The 24,765-nt window shown below is 42.6% G+C and overlaps 1 protein-coding gene across 1 annotated transcript in view; it reads right to left on the bottom strand.

Moving 5' to 3' along the window:
* The window catches only part of MCF2L2 (MCF.2 cell line derived transforming sequence-like 2), a gene marked incomplete at its 5' end in the record, with an annotated part of 165,038 nt that extends 147,127 nt beyond the window's left edge, over window positions 1–17,911 (bottom strand). The window contains one exon of the mRNA XM_082003683.1: window positions 17,770–17,911. Coding sequence (XP_081859809.1) covers window positions 17,770–17,911 — 142 coding nt within the window. The remainder of the gene's footprint in view (window positions 1–17,769) is intronic.
* Window positions 17,912–24,765: the final 6,854 nt, after the last annotated feature.

Here is a 24,765-nt window from a genome sequence, read left to right as displayed (position 1 = left end):
CGGTTATGTGTGTTAGTGTGGGAGCTACGTTCGCTTACTTGAATGTGTGATTCCTAGTCAAACGTATTTTGTACTACCTTTCTCATCACCTGAATGGAGCCCAAGGGCTGTCCAAGATCTGAGTCTGTGTTAGGTACAGTGTGTATACATGAGAGACAAGCGAGACTCAAGATCTCCTGAACAGGTGAGGGCTGCAGGTAGGGAAGAGAGCAATTTCAAAAAGCACAGTGGGACAACTTAGATTTGTGGCCTGAATCAAAACCTGAATATGCAGCAGAGGTAACAACACATCAGAAGGTAGACTTTGTAGGAAAACCACCATACCTTCTCCCCACCCCAAGGCACCAGAACTGCAACAATGAAAACTACATCCCAACACAGCTTTGCAACAGCATCTTACACAGAGACTCATGACTTAAACTCCAGAGATGACCCTGTCAAAACCAAGAGAGTTTGCCTTTGCTTGGAATGGCAAGAAACCTTACAAAGCGCTGTTGCTCTCAGCTGATTTACACAGCTTGTCCAAGTAAAAAAAAAAAAAAAAAAAAAAGGGATCCTGGTCATTCTTCCAGGTACAAATACATTCTGACACTGGTTCAGTGTTTGCTTTTCTCTCCAGACTTTACAAAGCAGGAATTAAAAGTGAGGTCTGCCTCATCTCTGCCTTGACGTCAGGACAACTTAACCTTGTGCTCTGATGCATTACACTACCTCTCAGCAGCCACAGTGCAGTTGTTGTCTGGATCACCCCATCACACCCTCTTTCCTCCAGCCTTGACCACGACAGCAGAACTGCTAAAAGCAATGCACATCTACCTGTAGGAGTGCCCTTTGCTACACAGGGTGCCTCTGGTGGATGATCTTCCAGTGTATCACTGACATTGTTCTGAAATCTGCTCGGGGAAAATAGCCTGATGTCCTTTCTCTCAACATGACCCTCATGACTATATTTCACAAGACTTCTATAACAAACAGGCCAAAGGGACCAAAGACTACACAAGGCCAGAACAGAGTTGTCTCTTCTGCTCGAGAAGCATATACCCTTCTCTGTGCTATATTTGTTCTTCAGGTGCTGGAAGAGTGCCATTCTCCAGGACAAGAACTGCCATTAGGACCTTTTCATCAGCAGGGCACTCACTTGCAATTGATTTTAAAGTAGGACAAAAACCTGCAAATTTCTAGACAGAGCAACAGAAAGGCATCAACAGAACAGTAATGTTCCGAGTCTCTCTGTAGACACCCTAGACCTAAGATAACTCAGTGCTATGGTCTGTGGAAATCCATTGAAATGGATAGTAAAGCTAAACTCAGTACATCATATTCAGCAAGTTATGTTCAGTTTCTCAAAGGAATGCCCACTGAACTGCTAGGGACAGAGAACTGACTCCCATTCTATGCCTTTACAAATATAAGTAGCAATCCTATTTGCTGGGCTTAGCTTTCAATACAGCACATGGTCACTTAGAGACTGAAGGACTGAACAGCCTCCTGATCTCCCCAAAGGTATCTTACTGACCCTAGCTGACATTATTCAAGGCAGCTGAGTACCATGCTGCAGCAGTAATCTTACCCCTCCTCCCACAGCTTTTTCTTGTTTCTATATCAAACATTTATAACTCCTTAATCCTTAGACATCAGTATTCCCAGAATCTGTTTTATCCCCTTTTGACAACATTTTTGTGCCTAGGAAGGACATGTGAACGGGCACAGCATCACCTGTCTTGTGCATCTGTCACAGACAAAGCAGGAAAGTTGAAGGACTCACAAAGTTTATAGCCTGCCACTCTGAGGTGCTGTGTTTACACCCTCTCCCAGCCCACCTAAAGTGAGTTTTATGCCAATTCATTACCTACATGGTGGCAGCACAGAGATCCCAGCCAGCAGCCACATGGTACTGTAGGTTTTGAGGAAACTGAAAGATGCAGGTATACATTCCCAAAGCAAACAAAATAACGGTAACACATCAAATTTTCCCTTTTTCACTCTGCAGTTTCCTCCATGCATGTCCAGAACAGGATCTGTGGGGGAAACTGCAGAGTAAAAAAGGAAAGGCAAAACAAAATCATTTTGAATATACAAGGTTAGTTATTAGAAAGCAGAGAAAAATATAAGGCTGATTTCTCTGCTAGCTGCTTAAGAACAAGCATGTTGATAGCTCTGTTTAGAGTCAGACAAATACTAAACCCAAGGAATCAGCAACAAAAAGGTCCTGCAATCTACAAATACAATTCTGAACAGGTACTGACAAGTACCTCCATATTTTTGGTCAAAGACTTCTAGCATCCTTCAGACAGTCTACCTGAAGTGTTTCTGAAACACCATAATAGTAATACATATGCCCTTTTCAAACCACAGGTTGGCAGCAAGATGGAGGCAGAAGGGAGAAAAGTGAGTGTTTAGAGGTGACTATAGCTGAATAAAAAAAATCCCCCAAAACCCCCAACCCAGAAGTGGGAATAAAAATGCAAATAATAATTAAAACAGAGCTTAGACTCTCAGAACCAAGAAATCTTGGAGCTCCTATTGAAGAAAATACTGTTGATTTCAGCATCCAGAAGATGCAGAGATATTGTGACAACTGTGCAGTCGCACAGATAGATAGGTACACTCAGGTTTGGGTGACCAGGATTGAGCTTATGCCAAACAGTTGCAAAATGGGAGCAAAGGTTTCTACAATGGATGAGACAATCACAAGGAGGCTCAACAGAAACAGAAAATGAACTAGAAAATGTGCCACCATCTCTAGCCTCTCAGAGACTTGCTCATCCCTCCAGGGTAACAAACCTGTCAGTGTGATAGCTTGCTTTTGATGTTTGCCAATATGAAGGTGTCGTTAATATCAACCAGTCTTGAGCAAAACAGAAATTCCACACACACACACCCTCCATGCAGCTGCTTTATTAGCTTGCTCTGAAAGTACTTTGGTTTCTGGTTTCTAAAGATCCTTTTTCTACCAAAAGAATTTTGTGGTATAAGGATAAGATGAAGTAACAGAAACAAGAACTGCAGAGTGCCAGTTAAGTCTCATCAAATCCCCTGTCTGAGCAAGACTCTCTCCAGGGAGCCACATGGGATTTGCTGTAAAACCCACACTCAGCAGGAGACATTCAGATGATGAGAAAGGTGGTATAAAATACATTTGGTGACTAGGAATCACACATTCAAGTAAGTGAGTATAGCTTACACAGTGCCATGCAGGGAAAAGAAATTCTAACAGAAGAAAGTAGCAGGAGTCTGAGAAAATCTGAAGTAACAAGGGAAGGTGCCTCGTGAGTCCAAATGGCAAATCAGATCTCATCGCTATGAAATGTCAGTAGCTGTAGGCAACAGCACAAAAGGTCATATTTGCCCCCTTGCATCTTCCTCTAGAAGAGTGTTTAAAGGTAGTTACTCTCCAATATTGATGAATTTGTAACACCACCACAGCACAGAAGCAATAGAAGTCCCAGTCCTTGGAAATACATGATTACCTGGGGCTGCTGAAGGAAGTTTTTAACCCTTGACTAAAAGAAAAGCTTGAAAAAATTTCTTAAAAGCAAATGGAAAGACAGAGGTCTGTGCTTGTTTTAAAGCCATGACATTTTGGCTACCATTAGTGAGCATTAATCTGTTCATATCTTTCACTAACTTTATCCCAGGAGGCTCTGTAGCTTTTTCCTGGTCTGTGTGCTGCAAGCCGCAAGCCTACAGCCAACAGTGTTCAGCCTCCTGGGCAGAGGCAAAGTGCTATTTTCCTGTGGGACAGATACCACAGCTGAGAAAACCCTGCTTTAGGCTGACATGAGCCAATATTGAGCTAACAGCTGCAGATTCATAGACTATTTCAGGAAAAACTGATTGACAATAAGCATATTTTAATGCACTATACAGGGACCCAAAAGTCAGTTGGAAGGATTTAGGTTTTAGCTGCAGGAGCTTGACAACAATTGTCTTGCTTCATTGCACTTTCCTAATATTCGCATAAGAGATTGGACAAGCGCTGGTCACTTCAGAGCAGTCCTGTGTTCTGACAAAAAAAATAAAATCTGTATAGCCATGCCACTAAAGATCATATCAGAACATACACCAGCAAGTGGCTGGAACATGGATATCTTGGCAGCCTTGACTCAGGCATTTCCTTGCTTCTGTGTGGTTCTTCTTGTGGTCTTAACTTTTTTTTTTAATTAAAGAGGCAGTTACACATTTAAATTTAATTGATCACAGTATTATGGGAAGCAATGCCAATCCCCTACATAGGTCACCAAAGTTGAATCTTTACACATACCATGCAATTCTTCATTACTTGAGCTAATTCAATTTGCCAGGGCAGTTAAAATGTGAATAAGGATGTGATACTAGGGAAAAAATCAAAAGAAACAAGTCAGTTCATCTACTCTTTGTTCGCCTCTTAAACAGCCATAAATTCAAGTCCTAGCAGAGACTGTTCAAATTTTTACAGGCAAGACCAGTTTCACTGCAGATGAATTAGGCCTCACAGTTTCGCTTCCCAAGCTTTTCTACCAGGGAGAAGAAAAAGAAAAGCCATTACTATAGCCATCTGTCTGACACAGCTTCTCGTCCCTCCCAGATCTCTAGGGAGGCTAGCTACAACTGTGCTATCTAATCTTTAAGGGGAAAGCCGTTCAGTTACACTTCATAATTCCTCACTTAAAAACGGGGATGCTTGAGTCTCCCCACACAGACTTGCCTATTTGATTTCTCACCACAGCCATATGTATTCGTGCAGCAGGACTGGAGCACAGCCCACAGACTGACGCCTTCAGGGCTACGCCAACAGCAGCTGACTAAAAGCTACAATGAATATAATCTTCTTCCCTCCTCTTCTCTGAGCAGAGAGAAACTAGTTTACATGCTAATGGAAACTAATGGTTTCCAACAGTGCTGAAAAGATGACCTGCTGGAGCGAAAGACTGGACTGCATCGAGCAGATTGACACAGCAGTGCCTATTTTTCCATGAAGACAACCAAAGGCAACCAGCCATAACAGGACACCGGTGTTTCTTTGGTTTTTCATGACTGAATGTTACAACTGCCTGGCCTTCTGTTGACTAGAGGAGGGGGTTGTTTCAGTCTCCCATACAAAGTCACTAATCTTGCAATAATGGGTTACAAATTTCCAGAGCAAAGTTCATCTCTTCTAAATGACAGCCTAATACTGTAATTCACTGGGAAGGAAGACAATTGGGAGTGAAATAAAATCTTTGCTAAACTCAGAGTACATCAGCCTACTTCTACTCTGTGCAAGCTCAGTCAAAAATGACCCTCACAGCATTCAAATCAAAATTGTCGATTTGGGGAAAAAACAGATTGCTGATGTGATTGAAAAGGATCAGATAGGGCTAGCTATAAGGCCAGAGATTTCATTTGAAGGGCATGAAAGGACACCTAATGTTATGCATTTTCATACATCTTATAAAGTACCAAAAAGCAACACACAAATCCAGAGTTCAAAAGTGGCAAAGTACCTACAGTTCAAATGTTGTCCCAAGCCCTGTGTCTTCTGCACACAAACAGCCACCCATACAGTTAGCTAAGGGTCTAGCAGAGCTAAGTTACGTTTCAAGAATTAAACACCTTAGGGAGACAGTAAAACATGCATGTCTTCATTGGTAAGGTTTAAGCAGGCTAAAGGATTTGAAATGTTCTGTCCCACCCCACCAGAATTCCCAATGCAAGCCCTTAAGCAAAATGTTTCCCTTCCTGAAGGCCAAAAAGATCTTCAAAGTTACTACACCAGAGAAAGAAGCTTTTGGCTTGGGTTTCTTCAATTTATTTGTTTTCCTTCCTCACAAATTTGTGCCCTTTGTTTACTTTTTGAAAAGGGTTGTTTATTCTTTCATCCCAGACAGAGAAACAGCAAGATCGGTTACTGATAGAAGCTGTCTGTGCTACAGTTTGCTTTAAAGAGGAGCTAAAAATTCAGCTATAAACAAGGAAATCCCATTCTTTCTCTTATTCTTCTGCACATTCCCACCACCTCTTTTTTTGCTAACCCCTATTGAGTCAACTGAAAATGAAGCCAGGAAAAAAGATATTGTAAATAAAGTGAAGCAATCCTTTTCTTAGTGGATTGTTTCTTATCTGGGTTAGTTCTCTGCAAAGGAGCTTGAAGGGTACAATGCTAGTAAGGCATGGGGTGGGAAATGGCAAGGCCAGGACTACCTCTTCCAGCAGAGATCACCTAGATCAGCTTAGAGCAAAAGCCAAAATACAGCATAGGTAGGAGAATGGTGTCATCTTTTCCCTCAGATCATTTGCTAACCAGGCACAACTGTAAAACTTACAAAGTGAACTTGTTTAAATGCAATTTCTGTTCTCATTAAAACTAAGTTTCCTAGCAAAGTTTGCTAACTAACTTCCAAAGACAGAAGATTGTTATAAAATATTTAAGTAACTCTGGTTCATGTTTGGAGGTATCCCTTAGTTTTCTTTTTTTAACTGTAACAGCAAACCCAACTTGATGTACGCTAACCTAGTAGAAATCTAAACAAGCAAGGTTAGGAGCAAAACTAACCACCTTGAGTGATGCACTGCTGATATGCTCTGATCCCTTGAGAAGGGGACGGATCTAGGCCATGGTGTGGATGGAATTGCCTTGCAAGATTTCCCAAACAATGTCAATGAAAGAAGGAAGGGTTAGCAATGCATACCTTTCTTTGAAGAGTTCAAAAACCTGAGAGCCTCAGTGTTTACCTGGGCAGAAGCTGAACTGGTGCCTGATGTGATCTTCTATTGCACAGCAGATCTGCTCTAAAGTTCTTTCGTTATGCTAAGGATTTCCAAAGCATTCTGCGCAACCTCATGAAGGATATACAGCTTTACCTGAGCTTTGCTCTGCTGCAGGCACATTAAACATTTCTTCTGATTTTAAGTCTTTCAGCAAAGGTTGCTTAAATTACTTCGCATCACTGCATTTCAGTTCACCTTGTTGACTAAATTTGATGTTCACTTTTAACATAAAACTATAGGAGTGGAGAGGTCACAGATTGAAATGACCTGTTTAGTGGTTGTGTTTTCCTGTGCTCCAGGAGTGGTTATGGACTTAGTTAAAAAAATTGTTTTTACAAGCAGGTATAGTGCACCTTAGGAGTCTACTGTGGCTGACTTGGAAGGGAGTGAAAGGAGAGCTGTTTATATCAAAGAACCGAAATCATGTCCTCCCAACTGGAAATCTCCTCACTTTCAGTTTCTTGAGTAGGTATGTTGGGCTGCTGCAGTGACTGGGAAAAATCTTACCACCCTAAAGATGCAAACCCATTAACATACACCTGTGCTTGAAGTTTACTGAATGAAAGATTCAAGAGGGGCTCAAAGTAGACATTAGTGGCAACCACTAAATGAGACATTTGAAAGCTGTCCAAGTAAGAAGGTAAGTAGTACAGACAGGCAGGCATCAGAGAGGCAGGGACACTGGGGAGAATCAGAATTCCCCGTTATTTGCAGGTCAACATTGCCATTACATAACAGGGAAATTTCTAGCTTACCCTCAAGATCGTACCAGCCACTAGCAAACTGCAAGGACTTTTCAAGGACTTGCTTGCAGTGACTTTCAACTCAAAGAGTCCAGCATGCTCCTTCTTTACATTGGAAATGCAAGTGAACCACAGTTATTCTGGATCCAGACCTGAACTTCCCCCAGGCTTTAGATCCAGACTTTCAGGTGGTTGCTAATTCAGCAGACTCCTCAGGTATATATGTAAGGCAAAGTCCATGTGCAGCTGCACTGCAACTAGTGGAAATGCACACATGCTTCGAGTTCTGTTTTGTTAAACATTTAAATATCTATTAATCTAAAATGATAGAGAACAGCCAGGAAGTTCAGATACAGAATTAAAATCTGAGTCCGGGGAACGCCAAGAGTCAGAAGTAGTGAAGTAGGTTCTCAGTCAGGCCTATCTATGGTTTAAAAATCAATTATTCACTTCTGTGCCAAACTGGCAAGCAGGGTGTTACCAGCCCAGGCAGGATGGATCCCTGCTACTATATGCAGTGCTGCTACTGCTAACATGACCCTCTAGGGTTTATTTCAGCTTTCTAAGCCAACTTCAAATTTGGTAGACTTCCTTGGGTGAAGAAACAGATTTTGGCATTTTTTCCATTTAACCATTTCTTGAAAGACAGTCTTTTGATGTTATTCTTTGGCTGGAATTTTTTTGTTTGTTTTTAAAGAACATGTCTTAAAATTGATTGGTGAATCAAAAAAAAAAAAAAAAATCTTTCTTCTACATAAGTAAACTAGAAATAAAGTGAAAATAAGCCAGTGTTTTGATTTACTGTTGGTACATTCTACAAAAATATATTGGTGTGCACAAATATATATCTATAGTCATGCTACAAGGATTTTGGCAACTACTTACCATCAGAATGCACCATACATTTCTGCACACATCTAAAAATACTTGATTAATTATTCCAAATAAAAGCTAAATTATACAAACTAATATAAAATTCTTAAGGCATATACTCTCACTGTTCAGTTTAGGTGACTTCATATCCTGTCCTGTTATGAAGACACTTGTTTTAATATTTCTGTAAAATCACAAGAGATAGCAATGATTAACAAATCTTCACTATATGTTATGAACTGTCCATAATCAGCAAAGAGCTAAGGAAACAAAAACACCATTCCATGTCATTTGCTCAGCAAAATATATTTTTTTAAGCTAGACATTGCTTGATTTCACAGAGCATACACTGAGATATTTATAGGGGGAGATGTTACACCCTGCTCCCCCAAAACAGAAACTTCCCAAATAAAAGGCATTAAAGGCCAAGGTCTAATCTTAGCAACAGCTTCAAGAAATTAATCCAGATACACAGCAGCATGGCACAGCCCCTTGTCTAGTCCCTCAGTAGTAAACACTTCTTGATGGTTTGTAATTTTTGGCAGAGAAAAGTTAATTCATTTTCTTCCCAAAATCCGTGCTTCACAACGATGCTGGATTGCTAGAACAAAAATTCCTGCTCAGAGAACAGAACTCAACAAAAGAAGGTTTCACATTCCCACACTATCATGTTAAAATCCATCATGAATAACAAAAACCACATGTGGCAAACTGCAAAGCTAAAATACAGTCGCTACAATACTTGGACACTAAGCTAATCAAGAGATACAACAGACTGTATGGCAGACTTCACTCCTTCCTCCCCAGATCTTAGCAGCAGACAGTTTCACAGCTGAAACAGTATCATAGAAAAATTCCAGTCACTGATTCTGCTCTGAACTGTTGCATCCAGCAAAATCATTTCAGAGCCTATCCACATAATTTTTGAGGCACTGCTTGGCTCCAGAGCTGAAGGACTGTTTTCTTGCTCACTCCTGAACAGAGGCCAGTTAGCTCAAAAATATTTCCCTGGTTACTGCTATTGGGAGACAAACAGTGAGCCATAGCAGCCACCACTGCTGCCAGCAGCACTCTGAAATGTATCTCAGTGAACAGGACAAATACTGCTCACAGCCGACCTTTCTGCCCAAGGAGACTCAGCCACCCCTCCAGCAGCCTTCTCCAAGCTGTCACCACCATCTCAGTTCAGACACCCACTAGAGAAAACAACAGAAACACACTGCAAAGAGTGATGCCTCCCCTTTAGACCCACACACACTCACAAGCATGTGCCCTCCCCTGTGTCACAGGCCAGCTTCTCTGCAGTCCTGCTGTGGTAATGAGTTCACGCGAAGCGGCGGGGAGGGATGGAGAGAGGCTGCCTTCTGTGGAACCAGTCCTGGATCTAACCAACAGTCCACCAAAGAGCTGACGCTCTCCTGGAGAAGAGCACAAATTGCTTAGTAACTGCTTCAACGCAAACCACAGCGGAGACCTCTGACACACGCCATACCCAGGCTTTAACCCTCACCAAGGTACAGCTGGCTTCTTGCCTCCCAGGCAGCTCTCCATGCAGATCCTTAGACACTTTGGAGGCATTCACAGCTTAGCACAAACAAATAAAGGTAAGTCCCAGCAAGAGACAAAACAGATTCACTTGCTCAGAATAAGGCATGGAAAGGGCTCTTGTTAAAATAACTTCAAATAGTAGTGTAGTCAGGGCCAAGGGAAACCAAGCTGCTGTGAATAGCTGTCCTGGAGTACTATCCCGAAGGCACACCCAGACACCAAAGCATAGCACTGTCATTTAAAGACAAAGGAGAATACTGCATGAGACCTATGGATTTGGTTGGAAACATGACACCAGCTCTTGGACAGGGGAGTAATCAGTTCTACATATCTAGTTCAACAAATTCTTCAGAACACAAGTTTGCATGGTGCATGTAGAAAGTACACATGTGCTTTCATGTTGGTGTGACAATGATAACATGGCATCCATAGCTGTTTGAAGCAATACTGGCTCATTACTCTGGCATTAGGTTTATTGATAAAATTGTCACAAAAATTTAGCAAAATTTAGACTAGATCTAAGGAAGAAATTTTTCACAATGAGGGTGGTAAAACACTGGCACAGGTTGCCCAGACAGGTGGTAGATGCCCCATCCCTGGAAACATTCAAAGTCCCTTTCCTACCACAAACCCCAGCAGCTTTAGATACAGGTCAGTCTCTACCTCAGGGTGCCTGATGCAGTAGTAACATCTTGTTTCTTGTACGTGTCCTGCCATCAGTCAGGCTAAAGGGAGACAAATGTCATTCATTTTATACATAGGGAAATTGAGGCGCAAGGAGAGGAATCCAGGTCATCAGGCAACCTCAGTTTTCCCCACTTGTAAAAGGAGGAGCAGACCAAAGTTGTCTATACATATAGGCTACTGGAGTGGATCTGCATTAAGGATAATACACCTAGTGTTTCCATCCTTAGCCCATCAGCCAACCAACACAAATTATCACAAAGTTTATAGTATAGCATGAAAAAACTAACAAGATTTTACATGTAGTTACAGAGAAGTGCCAAATCAAAGTAGAGCATCACCATACTGCGTATGAGATACACATGAGAGCTTAAGACACATGTAGTGTTACAGACAGACACTGCTAGGTAGACAAAAGTAGACTAGAGGAGCGGCAAGATGCACAGTAGGTTTTCACATTGCACTTTCCTTCCCCAGCCTCTCCTAAACTGCATGCTAAACAAATGAATTTACCAGTTGTAGTGTGTGCAATGCTACTCTCTGTTGCCCATATTGATATCATTGTCCACATGTCACCAATTTACAATCAAAATCTGTCTCACATTCTAGATACATTTTGCTCCCTGGAGGGGAGGCTGTGGGTGGGAGATTCAGCTACCAGCTCTGCTTGTGCACAGTGAACGGGCAACAGCCCAGTTACGCACAGAGACCCAGCTTGTCACCAGTGGGAGCCCCAAAGCAGGCAGCAGAGTCAGCGCACAGTGGAGCTCCCCAGCCAAGGCCCGGCGCAGTGCGCTGCCCTCTCCTGGGCAGCATTCCCAACCTTCCTGCAGAGACTCGTCCTCTCTAGGAACAGAGGTGGGAGAAGCTCTGAAGCGTTATGGACAAGTGTCACATCGATGTAAGTGGCTGGTAAATGTGCCAGATGATTACACTCTAAAAATCATTTTAATCCTGTGTGTGGAGATGCTGCAGAAGCAGCAGATCCAGCTGCGGAGTTAGAAGACTAAATGCTACTCTGCCAGTGAATGTAAATGGCTAACCTTATGTTGAACTCCTGAGACAAGGAGAGGAATGAATTTACCATGGAAGAGGCACCAAGAAATTCCTCTCAGTCCACTGCATGCTGAAAGGAAAGCTCATCAGACAGCACTTTCAGTTTCATAAAATAGATTTACAAGTATCAGATTTTTTTATTCACGTAATTAGTAAAGGTATTTTCAGTGTGCTTATGTAACATGTCTTTGACAAACACAAAAGGCTTAGTTATGCCTCTCTCAGTGGAACAATATTTTTTACTACCTAAATACTGTCCCACCAGCATCCAGCATACAGAATGGAGTAATACTTACTGATGTTTCATTTTTTGTTACTGGTAAGTATCTGCAGTATACGAAAGTTTACCTTTTTTTTTTTTGATTCATGGACCTAATCCTCAGTTGCTATAATACACCACAGTTTCACTGAAATAACTTGCACTATCCAAGCATCTGACCCCACATGTTCACACCTGTGGGTATGGCTCTCCAAAAGCATGACAAGGAATGGCTCATACCCAAGTGCCTCTAACTCAGAAATCATCTTCCAAGATTCTTTCACTGCAGGACCAGGGGGTACCACTAGGTTCATTGTGTTTGACTTGTTGAACACACAAGAAGTTCACAGAAATTGGATTAAACCAGCATTTTAGAAAGCTCTTTAATCTTACATTAAAGACTCCAGGCAACTGCAAATCTACTGCTTCCCCTGGAGCTGGCCTAAGACAAGGAAATTGGCTTGCGTTTTAAAGCTCTCACTTTAATTTCCAGCCCATTGATTCTTATTGTGGTTTTGATTTAAAAATTTGATAGTTGACCCCAACTTCATCCTTCCTCTGGCAGATCTCCCTTCTTGATTCTAGTGGTAAAGTCAAAGGAAAATGGAATAGAGTATCCCATTCCCTTATCTCTTCCCATCTGACCTCAGTTTTTCCCAGTGCTAGCAGAGGATGACCTTCCTAATTAACAGTATCCCAATTTCATAATCAGATCTTCAGCCATGTAGACCCTTGTTTCTTAGAGGCCTCCACAGCAGCTCCCTGTATCAAGGTGGTGACTCAAGAGTTTAGACAAATAGCCTGAGCTCAGCAATCCTCAATTTAATGACTCACAGGAACAGGTTTTGAATATGAATAAAGTGCTGTCTCTGCACAGAACAAAGTTGCTGAGATATCCTGGCTTAGAAAAAGGTGAAAAGAATAAATTTTTGGTCAATAATTCTTGTCTGTTGTAAAAGTCTGGAGGATTTTTTTTTCCCCTTGAGAAATGGAATGAACTAATAGGATCAGAAATTTTTGCCACAAGACACCCAGCATAGTTCAAATAGTCACATAAATAGGAAGCTGGGCTGCTACAACCAAGCTTTATTTATAATTCTTTTATATTTGAGCACCAGTAATTCTACCAGATAGTGTCCAGGTGATGAAGGAGGAGAGTCCATGACTTAGAAACCTCACTGGACAGGCTAATCCACAGCAAGATTCAGATAATAAAGAAGCAGCAGAAATTTGTACAGAAAATCAACATACTAGCACAGCAAAAGTGGGTCTTAAACCAGGGCTTGAAGCAGCAGAACTGGCTGAAATTGGAGAATAAGCTCCATGGGCATAACCAGGGTGAGAGCTCTGCACAGATGCTCTCCAACTTCCCAGTACATTCAGCATCATTTTCCCCTGAAACCTTCTCCCAGACAGTTTACACTACAATTTAGATGATACAGAAAAAGCAAACTGAGCTATTATCTTGTGGTAATAAGTCCCACAAGTTAAGAAAACATTACCAATTACAGCAATCTGTCTATCCATGTTTAATGCTTTTCCATTTCACTGAGTTGTTTCTTGTTCTGGTATCATGGGAGGAAGGAAAGAACATAAATACCCAGAAGGCCTCTGCTATAACTTGCCCTCTGAGAAATTGTTCTCTTGATCTTCTCAGTACTATTTATCTCTCAAAGCTCTTTAAATGGAAATCAAGCTATGCCTTCCCTATTTTCATCACCATTCTCTGGACTTTTCTGATTAGGTAAACAGGGTTCAGTATTGTTTAATAGTAGCAGAGCAGGCTGCATATGAATGGGAACAGGTGGAGAGAGACACAAGCATCTAAGATAAGGATCTTTTCTTGGGAAAACACCTATGGAAAACAGAATATTTTATTTTAGCTATTTTCTTTGCAGTGAGAGCCAGACGAAATAAATTTATCCCAGGTTCCCTAGGTAGCATTTGACATTAAAGAAGAGAATAGATACTGAATGCAAATAAACCAAGAAAAATTCTGAGCAATGTGTGAGGAGGCACTATGACTGAGTCTCAAGGGGTTTAGAAATACCTTCCACTTACACTGCAGATTTCAGCCTTCACATGAAAGAGTCACTTGCCCCATTAACCAGCACCTTTGTAGAAAGGTCAGCCATGTGGGAAAGGAAAGCATTTCTCATTTATTTCACTACTGAAAGTGGAAAAGCTCCAAAAAGTCAAAGAAATTTCAGCCTGATCTCATTCGGATGGGATTTCCTTCTGGAGATAGCGCCATAGAAGCCATTTTCTATCTTTAAATCCTTAACTGCTCTAAAACCACTTCCAATACTTCAGCCCCTTTTCCTCTCTGAACAGATAGATCTGAAGAACTGCTTTTAATTTCCAGCAGTAAGAGAGACACAGCAGTAAGACTGAGAACAAGTGCCCATGATTGCTGGACAGGCAGAACTGCATCGTTCCTTTGCCCTACAGAAGGACGAAATCAGAAATACTCTGTTAGCACAAGACATACGCATCCTACTGGCAAGGAGGATCTTGCGTGATTTTGCAGCAGCAGCAAAATCCTGAATAGCCTCAGTAATTAATTGCATAATCCTTAGTATCTACAGACTCATTACCCTGTTTTAAGCAGCCACCAGCCTTGAGCACAGCTAAAAACCACACATTTATTCACTTAAAAATATATAATCTGCATGCAGCCTCAAGCTCCACAGCATGCAGAGACATAGTCTAATCAGCCAATGCTCATCCATCCATGTTAAGCCCCAGCAGCTGTGTGGTCCCATTGGAGGACTCGAGCATCACAACAAGGCAGGCTAAGAGCATCTTGGGGACAAGGGGGGACATTTTGGCAGGAGGTGTCCTCTAGCATAAAAGATGTTAATCTGCAGTTGGGTGACATGAATAGTCATGTCAGTGTTGAAAAAGCACATAAGCCACTGTCCAAGGATGATGTATTTCATGACAAGAGGCTATGCTTTGCTTTCAGCTTCAGTATATTTTTGGTGAGGAACTGAGACCACTACAAGGAGGGTCAGCTCTGGACTGGAGGCCCTGCCACATGTCTTGCCTAGCTTTCTGGGGACTCCTTCCCCTTGGCTGTCAGTTACAGCACCTTGGAGCTGCAGCTCCCAGAGAGTCTCAAGATCACATACTACTGCTCAAAATAGCACCATTTGTACATCAGACCCCAGAGAGGACTTCAGCAGACCCATAGGCTAGCTCATGCAGCAAGGTCCTTCCTCTGCCGGTTGCAGGGAGACAGGGCTGTGGAGCTCTGAGCAGTCATCATGTGGCCATAGGGAAACTGCCCTTCAACTGGCCCTTCACAGTGGCACTTTCTTTTTGTAAGCATTGGAAATATCTCCATTTCTTTACATGAACAGGAGACTACAACCACACTTTTAACCACTCATCAAAACAAATCACATTGATTCAAAGGAAGCCTTAAATTTGCATGACCCAGGAACTGGATTAGCTTGGCACAGTGCTGCTTGCTATGGGGTACTGCTGACGAAAGGTAGGTTACCTGCAGGCCACTGTGGGCCTGACTGCAACCACGTGGCCTCTATTTCTCCTGTAGTTACCTGTGTGCCTTCCATCTCTTCCGGTTATGATATTTAGTACAAGAGATAAAATTGCCACAGAATACTGACAGGGCTCCACAGACGTGGTCTGTATGTGAAAAATGCTTCATACTTTGGAGTAAGCACTAGCCAATTAGTCCTCAACAACACTCCAGCTGGATCTTTACATTACAGAAAGGGTACCCCTATGTGAGAGTCAAGTCAGAACACACCAGAGATCCATGATCCTGCATTGCCACTATGTTCAGACAGAGCCAGCCAGAGAAAAAGGCACACATCCCCCCCTAGAGTTTGTCAACGAGTCTTTGACTAGCAAGACTGGGCAGGCAGAGCCCAAGGTCTCTGGGACAGATCATCTTTCTTCCCCTGTGTTTATGCGGCACCTACTGCAAAGGGAAACTGATTTAATGTTCAAAGGATAGTCATAGCAACATCATCAGGATCCACTATTTATGGAGGCAGGTAATTCCCACCACTTCTACTTTACAGATAAGAAAACTAAGACCAAAAGAAGACATGAGTACAGGGTCAGAGTCAGTTCAGAGCAGGAGAAAAGAACCCAGGCAGTGGTGGTGTTACAAATTCCTGTGCCACCTTGCCAGGTCCTTAGCCCCCTTCTAACATGTTCACCACATGCAGAATTGTCACTGTTGTATTTTCACAGTTCACATAGCTCCAATACGTGCAGCAGAAGGTACCTTGACCCTAGCAATAACCTAACTTCTGCCCCTCCTGTGGCTTCTTTGGTTGAATTTAAACCAAAAGCAGCAAAGATGCTTTCTGCCTCACAAAATGGCAACAGGCTCAGACTAGTTGACACACTATCTGTTCTCTAGCAGAAAATAATTTTCCAAGGGATTTCTGCCCATAATACTATGCCAGGTCATCTTTCAACATGAGAAGCAGGGAAGGTGTTTCCCTGGGAACAGTAACCATGGCAAAGCTCTTACCAGTGTCTTCCCCTCCCTACCTACAGGAAGAAAAAGAACAGCAGATGCCTGAGCTCTGCCTCCAGCAGGCCCATGGGCCCCCAAAGCCGTAAGCAACCTGGAAGCACCTGATCAAAGATTCAGGAAGGATCTTCTGTCTTTTACTCAGATACCAGACATTTCTGCCATGCTACGCTGAACTCAGAATGCCTCGTTACAAAGAGTGCAACTGGAAACATCAGTGTTACTGAAAGGTCAGCCAAATACAACAACGCATAGGTAGGCACTGAGCCCAAAAATGAGCATGGGTAGATGGCCAACAGAAGCAGAGGTACAATGGACTGGCTTTGCAGTTTTTAAACCCTGGCATTGTGCGTTAGAGCCCTATTAACGAAAGCAGCTGCAAACCCCAATTTGTAAGCAGTAGCTGCCAGCAGATGACCTGCTTCTGGTCCACCTCTTTTTCTGCAGAATATTCTCGATTTACCAGATTGAATGCAACTCTCTTTGCTGAAGAGCTAATTAAATCATAATAAACAATTCAACTTGAAAGTACACTCATATTGCATGCATTTGGGGATCTTTTTGTCACATACCAGTGAACATGTTATAAATTTCTGGATTTGAGGTTTGCCAAGTATTTATTCAAGTTAACAGAGCAAATTAAACCAAAGTGCTCCTTGGTTAATCTTCCTCTCAAATGACATATAGAGAAAAAGTGTTCTGTGATTCAGCAGTCTTGATATGTGACTAAACAGTCAACAGCATAGATTTCAACTACCATCACTCCACTTCAGAGTTAACATGCAATTAGCACAAATTGCTGGGACACCACGATCTTATACTAGCAACCCTCTCAGAGTGGAATACTACCCTGTACCCAGACTGACTCATAGAGAGCACAAAAAGCTCAATAGTCCAAGTTTCTGTTAGGAGTACAGTGAGAAAAATATTGACCCTTCCACAGAGTAATTTAGGAGCACAGAGTGACAGGGTCAATTGGGTCAGGAAACCCGCTTCCCCATCTCCTTATTTAAATTTCAAAAAGTTATTTTACATGCGCAGCAAATACCTACTCTAGACATACATATAAACCTCAGTGTCTAACACCCGAGTGAAATAAACATTTGTTCAGAATGAGTCTAGTGTTCATTTTAACCTCCTCTTGGTCAAATCACTGCAAATATCCCAGAAAAATACAGCCAAGTCAAATGATGCACTCGTACCTGAGTTAATATTCAAATCCAGCCAGCTGTCTGTCTTTATCACTGACTCCTCAGAGACAATGTTAGAAAAATAACCTCTTTTTGCAAATTTCCTAGGAATGCAATGCACTTACCACTAAGAAAAGATGCTACAGCTTTTAAAGATGCTGCACATACCTTTCTTTGTCATGCGCTCCAGTCTAATGCATCCTCCTATAAAATCATGATAAGATTTCATTTCTCCTTCTGTTATCCGGACAGCAGTGAAAGGTGGATTCCTGGGCACCTGTTGTCCACATTTCCGACACCGAGAAGCCATTGCCACAGCTCAGGAGACTCTTGTCAGGAATCTGCTCTCTCAGCGTGCTGGAATCCAGCCTGATTCTTCAGCCGTCAGTCCAGGCTGGTGACTTTATCCCACTTAGTTCATTCAAGGTCACCCTCGCCAGCAGGATGTTCGCCATTGCAATTGGCTAAGACTTTTATAGGCTTACTGACTGTGTGTGTTTCTCCCTCCTTGCTTTCAATATCAGTTTACTTTATTCTCCCATTCGGAATGAAAGCTGTGAACCTCAGCACAGCCCATGTCCTGAATGGCTTCCTTATCATTAATTTAAAGCTATTTTATAAGCAACAATGAAGAGAGAAGATCCCAGAAGCAGGTTGCAAGATCACAGAATGTCTCTTAAAGAACATACCAGATATGCTCACAAAAAATTTTTCTTTAGGAAAAGGTTTTTCTTCCTGATTTTGATCCCTTTTGGGCTTATGATTTTATGATTCTTCATCACTGAGAATGGATTTATTTACTTCCGCATTTCAGCTTGGATGGTGCAAGGAGACTGCTCTGCAGAGCTGCTCAACCAATTACTCATATTGGCAGTGGTACCGGGAGGCTGCAACTGTACAGAAAAGCCCTCTGCTGCTGTGCATGGTCCCTGCTCATAAGATCTGATAATCTAAATGAACAGAGTAGCAAATGGAGGACAGAAACGAAATATTGCTGGCAGACATGCTCTGCTAGCTGTGCAACCCCCACCCAAATTTTTTTTAAAAAGAAGCTGAATCCATCAGGTTGACATCAAAATGAGATATTTGAAACATACATTTAGAAATCTCTCTTTGAAGGTCCTGGATGTTTGACTATTTTCCCTTTTAACAGTTACTATAATACAAATCACTGGTCAGAGAATCTTGTGAAGAAACTAGTACTTGGAGAACTGAGTGCAGAGAGCGCTCAATCCTGATGCAGTGAAATAAGAAGGAGCCTTCCCTGGGGTCAGGAAGGGACTGCACAGGAGATGCGTGAACAGGCACAAGGCCAGCACTGCTGACAGTGCAAAGAATACAATGAGAACCTAGTGAATCAGGGCTAAGCTGCAACGCAGAGCTCAACTGCAGGGACCTGAGCACAGAACAAGCTTCCTGCAAAGATCTTCTACACAGGCCAGGAGAGTCTTTGCCTTCCTCTGCCTCAAGCACTACCACCTGTTGGCACATTACATAGTTAATATCCACTGCTCTTCAGCTCATGGCCCTCTCAGATCACAGCTGATCCCTGACATGGAGTGGGAAAGATGAAGCCTAATTAATACAAATCTGAGAATGAACTAGAGGGAATAAAGATGCCCTGAAGAAAAAAGGCTCACACGATGCCATTACTAAAATGGTGAATAACTAGATGGACAGGCATAAATGCCTGTAAGCTGAAGCATACAGAAGTCAACTTAGCCCTACTTCTTCCCAATTCCACAAATTTCTGCAGCTTCTCCCCTGCCAGCTCTGCTGCTCCCCCAACCATGCAGTGAGCTGTTTCAGCTCCCTAACCCAGCTCACACAAACTGAGCTACCACGCCTGGGAGTGTCTCAGGAACACTCCTTTTGATGAAAGGAAGCTATAAAGGGGATCTCCACTCTTAAAGTAAGGAACTAATGCTCCTTTCCCTCCTCCAAATTTGCTGCATGGCCTGAAGCTGGTCACCCTCCTGCTCTTTGCCTTTGCCAAAACCCTGCCTGCAAAGTGAGGACACTTTGAGCTGTTGGGTGACCTGATTCATTAGCATTTGTAACATATTTATTAGAGCTTCCATTGAGACATCCCCAGGGGACTGAAATATTTTACAGATAGGGAGAGCAGTGGCACAGGAGGCAGAATTAATTTTTAGAAAACCTGTCATCATGAGATAAGAAAACCAGAAACATAAACCAAAATTTTTATCTTAAAGCTTTTCTTCCATTCCCTTTTCTTTCATTACAGGGGCTCAATGTGTCCTTCCATGCACAAGCAAACATGATGTACCTTGGAAAACAAGCTTTTCTGACAACATGCTCATGTTTATGTCTGATATACACAGAATAATTGCACTTCAATCTTGTGCATATATAGATATACAGTGGGGGAGAATCCAGCATTTGTGACAACATGCTTCTGTCTGCCATACTCCCTTGCATACGCTGTTCCCACCAGTATCTATGTGGCTTAGCAACAGGAGGATTTGTGAGACACTCTGTTCCAAAGGAGTGACTTGATGCTGGAAGTGGTATGCAAGAAAAAAAATCTGCCCTGGGTGCGAGCTTCTGAAGCTCTGGTAGCCACAGCACACACCAGGAAAATTACCTAAAAATCATGTAAGTCTCAGTTTTTCCCTAGAACATACTGAACCATTACAATGCTAAATACACATCTCTGCTGCCTGGGGGTGCCACTGCTACCACCCAGCTCCAGACAAAAAAATAAGCTGACTGTAGCTGTGTACTCTTCTGTACTGCACTGGAGGTATCTGCACAGGAGCTGCTGCACGGGCTGGCTTGCACGAATGCCTTTATGTAACGTTACCAAACATGCACTCAGCAGGGGTAACTGGGTTGTCACAATTTTCCTCCATTAGCTAAAAAGTATCAGTCTGATGCCAAGAGCACCTTACTGTTCTTCACATGCAGAATAGGACAGTGGAGGGAGCAGGTACTGAAAATGGCAAGCATGCTTCCTGGGGTCTTCTCCATAGGCAATACAGAATGGAAGGGAGTTACTTCCCTCCTGCTCCAGACATCCATAGCAAAATGTTTGGAAAAGCTAAAAGAGGTCATTTTCTGCTCACAAATCGCCAGCATTGCCTAGCAACTTCATCTGGGTTGGACTGTCAATAAGCAAACAAGTTAATAGATGTAAGAAAGTGTCATCAGAAATTAAAAAAACCCAACCACCCAGATATCCTCAGACACCATTAACCAAAACAGCTTGAGGAACTGCACTACTTCCTAGTGTCATTAGAAATGCCAGTTCACCTTGGAATTGGAGCTTGCTGGAAGGTGCTTGCTGTCATTACTGTGTGGCCAGAGGATTGCCACAAATTCAGAGTCAACTCAGTTAAACCAGTTTAAGCCAAATATCTCTTCTTATTTAATAAGCTTCCGCCCCAAAAAGCAGTGCTCCAACGATTCGTATCACTGTTAAGCATGAAACATGCAACAAACACAGTGGATCTCAGTGGTGCTAGGCACAATGGGCATACTTTCTCGTGAAGAGTAAAGAACTGAGTTTGGGAACAGCATTTATGTGCCAGAGGAAGGAGGAAGAGAAGTTTGTTTCTGCTGCAGGCGTAAATGAGGCAGCTAGAAAATACTGTAAAACACTCCTTGTTTGCAACTTACCCCACACAGTAATTAAAACAATTGAGGGAAATTCTGACAATATTTTGCAATATTTTTTCCAACAGAGCCTTATAAGAACGATCAAGAAAGTTTAGTAGATGAGACTCAAAAATTGCCTGTCCTATTCACCAACGATTTAAAAACCCCAAAACACGCCCCCTCCGTGAGATCAGCAGGAGATATCTTGTTTATTCATGAAGAGCAGCAGCTCCCCCAATCTGTGTATTGTATTCTACAAGGCTGAGAAATGAGTAATCTAAATCCAGTGCTGCTATTAAGATAGATATACATAGAAGCTAAGAAAAAAAACCTCTATTTCATTCCTGAAACCCCAGCTTCACATTTTCCTATTTTTAATGTGATGTTTTATCTGAAGTTTGAACTGTTCTTTGGTAACTATGCTGAAACACACCATTCCTTTTGCATATACCTCCATGACCTTCTTTCTGACTTCCCCACAATCTAGATCATAAATCTGATAAGCCACAAGGCATTTCAGCAGCTTGATGTGAAGCTTTATTTTCCAAGCACTCTTGGTGCTGTTACAGGTAACATCCATTCCATTTCAGCTAGGAAACTGAAACTAGTCTTTTCTATTAACTTCCATTTATTTTCTTCCAACTAATAAAAAGCAAACCAGCATTCCCTCTCCCTCCCTACATCCCAGGCATTGTTTTAAGCCCCAAGGAGTTAAAGGAATGAGCAGAGGAAAAAATACCTCTGCTCTTGAAATTACTTTTAGTATACAGCACTGTTGCAATTACAGCATGCAGTTACTGCACTAGAAGACACTAATTCCAGTGCCATATGGCTTCAGAATCTCATTACACTGATCTGCTTAAAGTGATTTCCTAACTGATAAGGAAAATATTTTTGGTCACCTTTAGCAGCAGGAAACAAGAACTCTGCCACTGTTGATGCACATTTACTCCCACGTAAGCCACCAGAAGCAGGAGTGAATATAGCGAAGATCAGAAGACAACCTAGCCAAAGAACTTTTGTTGCCATCTTGAAGCTGTGTAGACATCCAGGGCTAATCAAGGACTATTACCATCATTATTAAAAAAAACCCACAAAAAACAGTGCCATCACTGCCAGATTAGAGAAGCTGCCAGGGAGATGAGTGGAGTCTTAATAGGCCAAGCAGTGGGCAGGACTTGCTGCTGCACCCGCAGGGTTTATTTTATCTAGCTCTCTTCACCTCTGCAGCTTTACCTCTTGCACATCAGCAAGAACAGGAGGCATTTCTGTCCTGCTAGGCAACTGCTTGGCAAGATTGACAAAGAGATTCCCAAAGTTACCAATGTGTAACTGGCACAAGGGTAAAGAGCAGCTAGATCCAGGATTTAGGCTTGGATGCAGAGTTATTTGAAAATGCCTAAGGACCCAAGCGAGGCTAAGAGCCTTTCTGTGCAACACATACCCAAAGTATACCTTTTGGCTTAAAGAGTCAGGGGAATAAAATGAAAGACAAGTAAATGCAAAAGGAACAGATGAGAGAGGTACTGGGTAACCCAGAGACAGTTGTAAACATAGAACTGGGCATGCCAGGCCACCATTCTCCCACACTCCTAAACACCATGATCACCTTACCGCCAATGCAGCATGCATTGTCAGAGGTGGATGCACAGGCACAATATTTGTGCCATTCCCTCCAGCAGCAGCAAGAGTGCTGGAGAAGAGTCTCTGGACATTAAGATGGGAACACATTTTTCTCCTCTGTATTCTGCCACTGATACACTGAGTCACCTCCAGTGTGACGGTAACCCTGATTCTTGCTAGCATCCAGACCACTGCACTGTTCCTCCTTCTCACCTCCTTCACCTTTTTCTCCCTGCAACCAACCACTGGAGCACTGGCAGTGCAGAACACCTGCGGGATCCACTCAGCCAAGACCACCAGGACTGCTTCTTTCCCCGAGGAGCAGCTGTGCACGTTCCCTGACAGAAGCAGAATTTTTTTTGTTGTTGCAATTCATAACAATGCAGATAAAGGAGAGCCAGAAAGACACAGGGATAAAAATAGGATCTGTAAGAATCATAAGGGCTTTTGATACTCAGGGCTTTTGGACACATGCCAAATGTTAGCTGAACAGGAAGAAACAGGTTCTCACATTACAAAGTACAGTAAAGGCATTTCCAATGTTTTATTGCCATCTCTCAAACACTCAACATCAGTTACTATGTAGAGTGGGATATTGGGCTTTAGAGACTATTGATTTTTTCCTGTTTGCACATCTGTGCACTGAGGTTCACTCAGTTACTCTGAGCAGTCTACAAGGAAAAAGGAGCTCCTATCCAGACTTTTCTGAACACCAAGGCTTTGACTGATTGGGTGCTCTCAGGTGGCAGATACACATAACATACACTCCTTTCACATCCCCTAGGGTAAGGTTTGCATCCTTCCTTCGGGTAACTGAGGATAAAAATCAAAGAGGAGTTACTCCCTCTGGCCTGGCAACTGTGAACTACACATTCTTATTTTTGACTAGGACAGGCCTGCTGTCAGAAACCAGAGGTCTGTCCTGAAGAACCTGCCCACAAGGTAGTTTCTCAGTGCTGGGGACCTGCAAGTGTGAGGCTGCAGCACTCTCCTCTGTGTGCACCCACCAGTGCAATCACACAGGGCAGCTGGACACTTGCACACACCTACAAACAGGCAGTAGGAATTTGTCCTGCCCAATGCCTGATGTTGCAGAGCTGGTCCTTCCTCACACCTACCCACAGCCTGAACCCCTGAGCTCTTCCCAGGTTATTCTCCTCAGCTTTGCCTCTAAGCCATCAGCCATAACGGATTTAAGGTTCTAGAAAGACACAATCTACAGGGTGATTTCACAAGTTACACCAAAGCCTGGTGTGCAGCAGATAGATAAAGAGAGGGATAACCTGACAGCATGTGCATCAGTGCACATCATGCCTACACTTCATTTACCTCTCCCCATGCAAAGCACTGCATCAAGCACCAGAGCACACCAAGGCCAAGATGTTACCTCACCACACACAACCACACTCCCAGACCTATTCTTCTCCTCCCCAACCAGCACAATTACTGGGTTTCATCACCCTACTCTGTCTTGATTCCATAATGTCTAATAGTAGGGTAAATTAATGACCGTCTCTTTCACAACCTATTTTCACAAGAATTACAGGAAACCAAGAGTTTTAATACTTTGTCAAAACCAGGCAAGAGCTACTAAAACTATATGGAAAAGGGCCAGCTGGGATAGAAAGACAAAGCACGAGCATAAAAGCCTCATTTCCTCTCGTAGCAAGCCTAAAATTATCCGGGGACCATATATACTAAGAGGCAAGTAGGTCCACACAGTAAAAAAAAAGATGTCTCTAAGTAAGCTTCAAGTGCAGAAAGAGTACAGAGCTGCATCTGAGAAAACTTGTCCTACAAGAGGCGGCACAAGAGTTTCTCTGCAACATTCCATTAATGCACAAAGACCTTCCCTGTCAACTCAAGTGTCCAGCTACTGGGACATGGAGTGTTCATATGTTGGGATGTGCTAAACACTGT

This window comes from Phaethon aethereus, assembly GCF_964289735.1.
Source record: "Phaethon aethereus genome assembly, chromosome: 9".
In the NCBI taxonomy this organism is placed as follows: domain Eukaryota; kingdom Metazoa; phylum Chordata; class Aves; order Phaethontiformes; family Phaethontidae; genus Phaethon; species Phaethon aethereus.
Note: the sequence above shows the minus strand (reverse complement) of the source record. Positions and strands in the feature narration are given on the sequence as shown.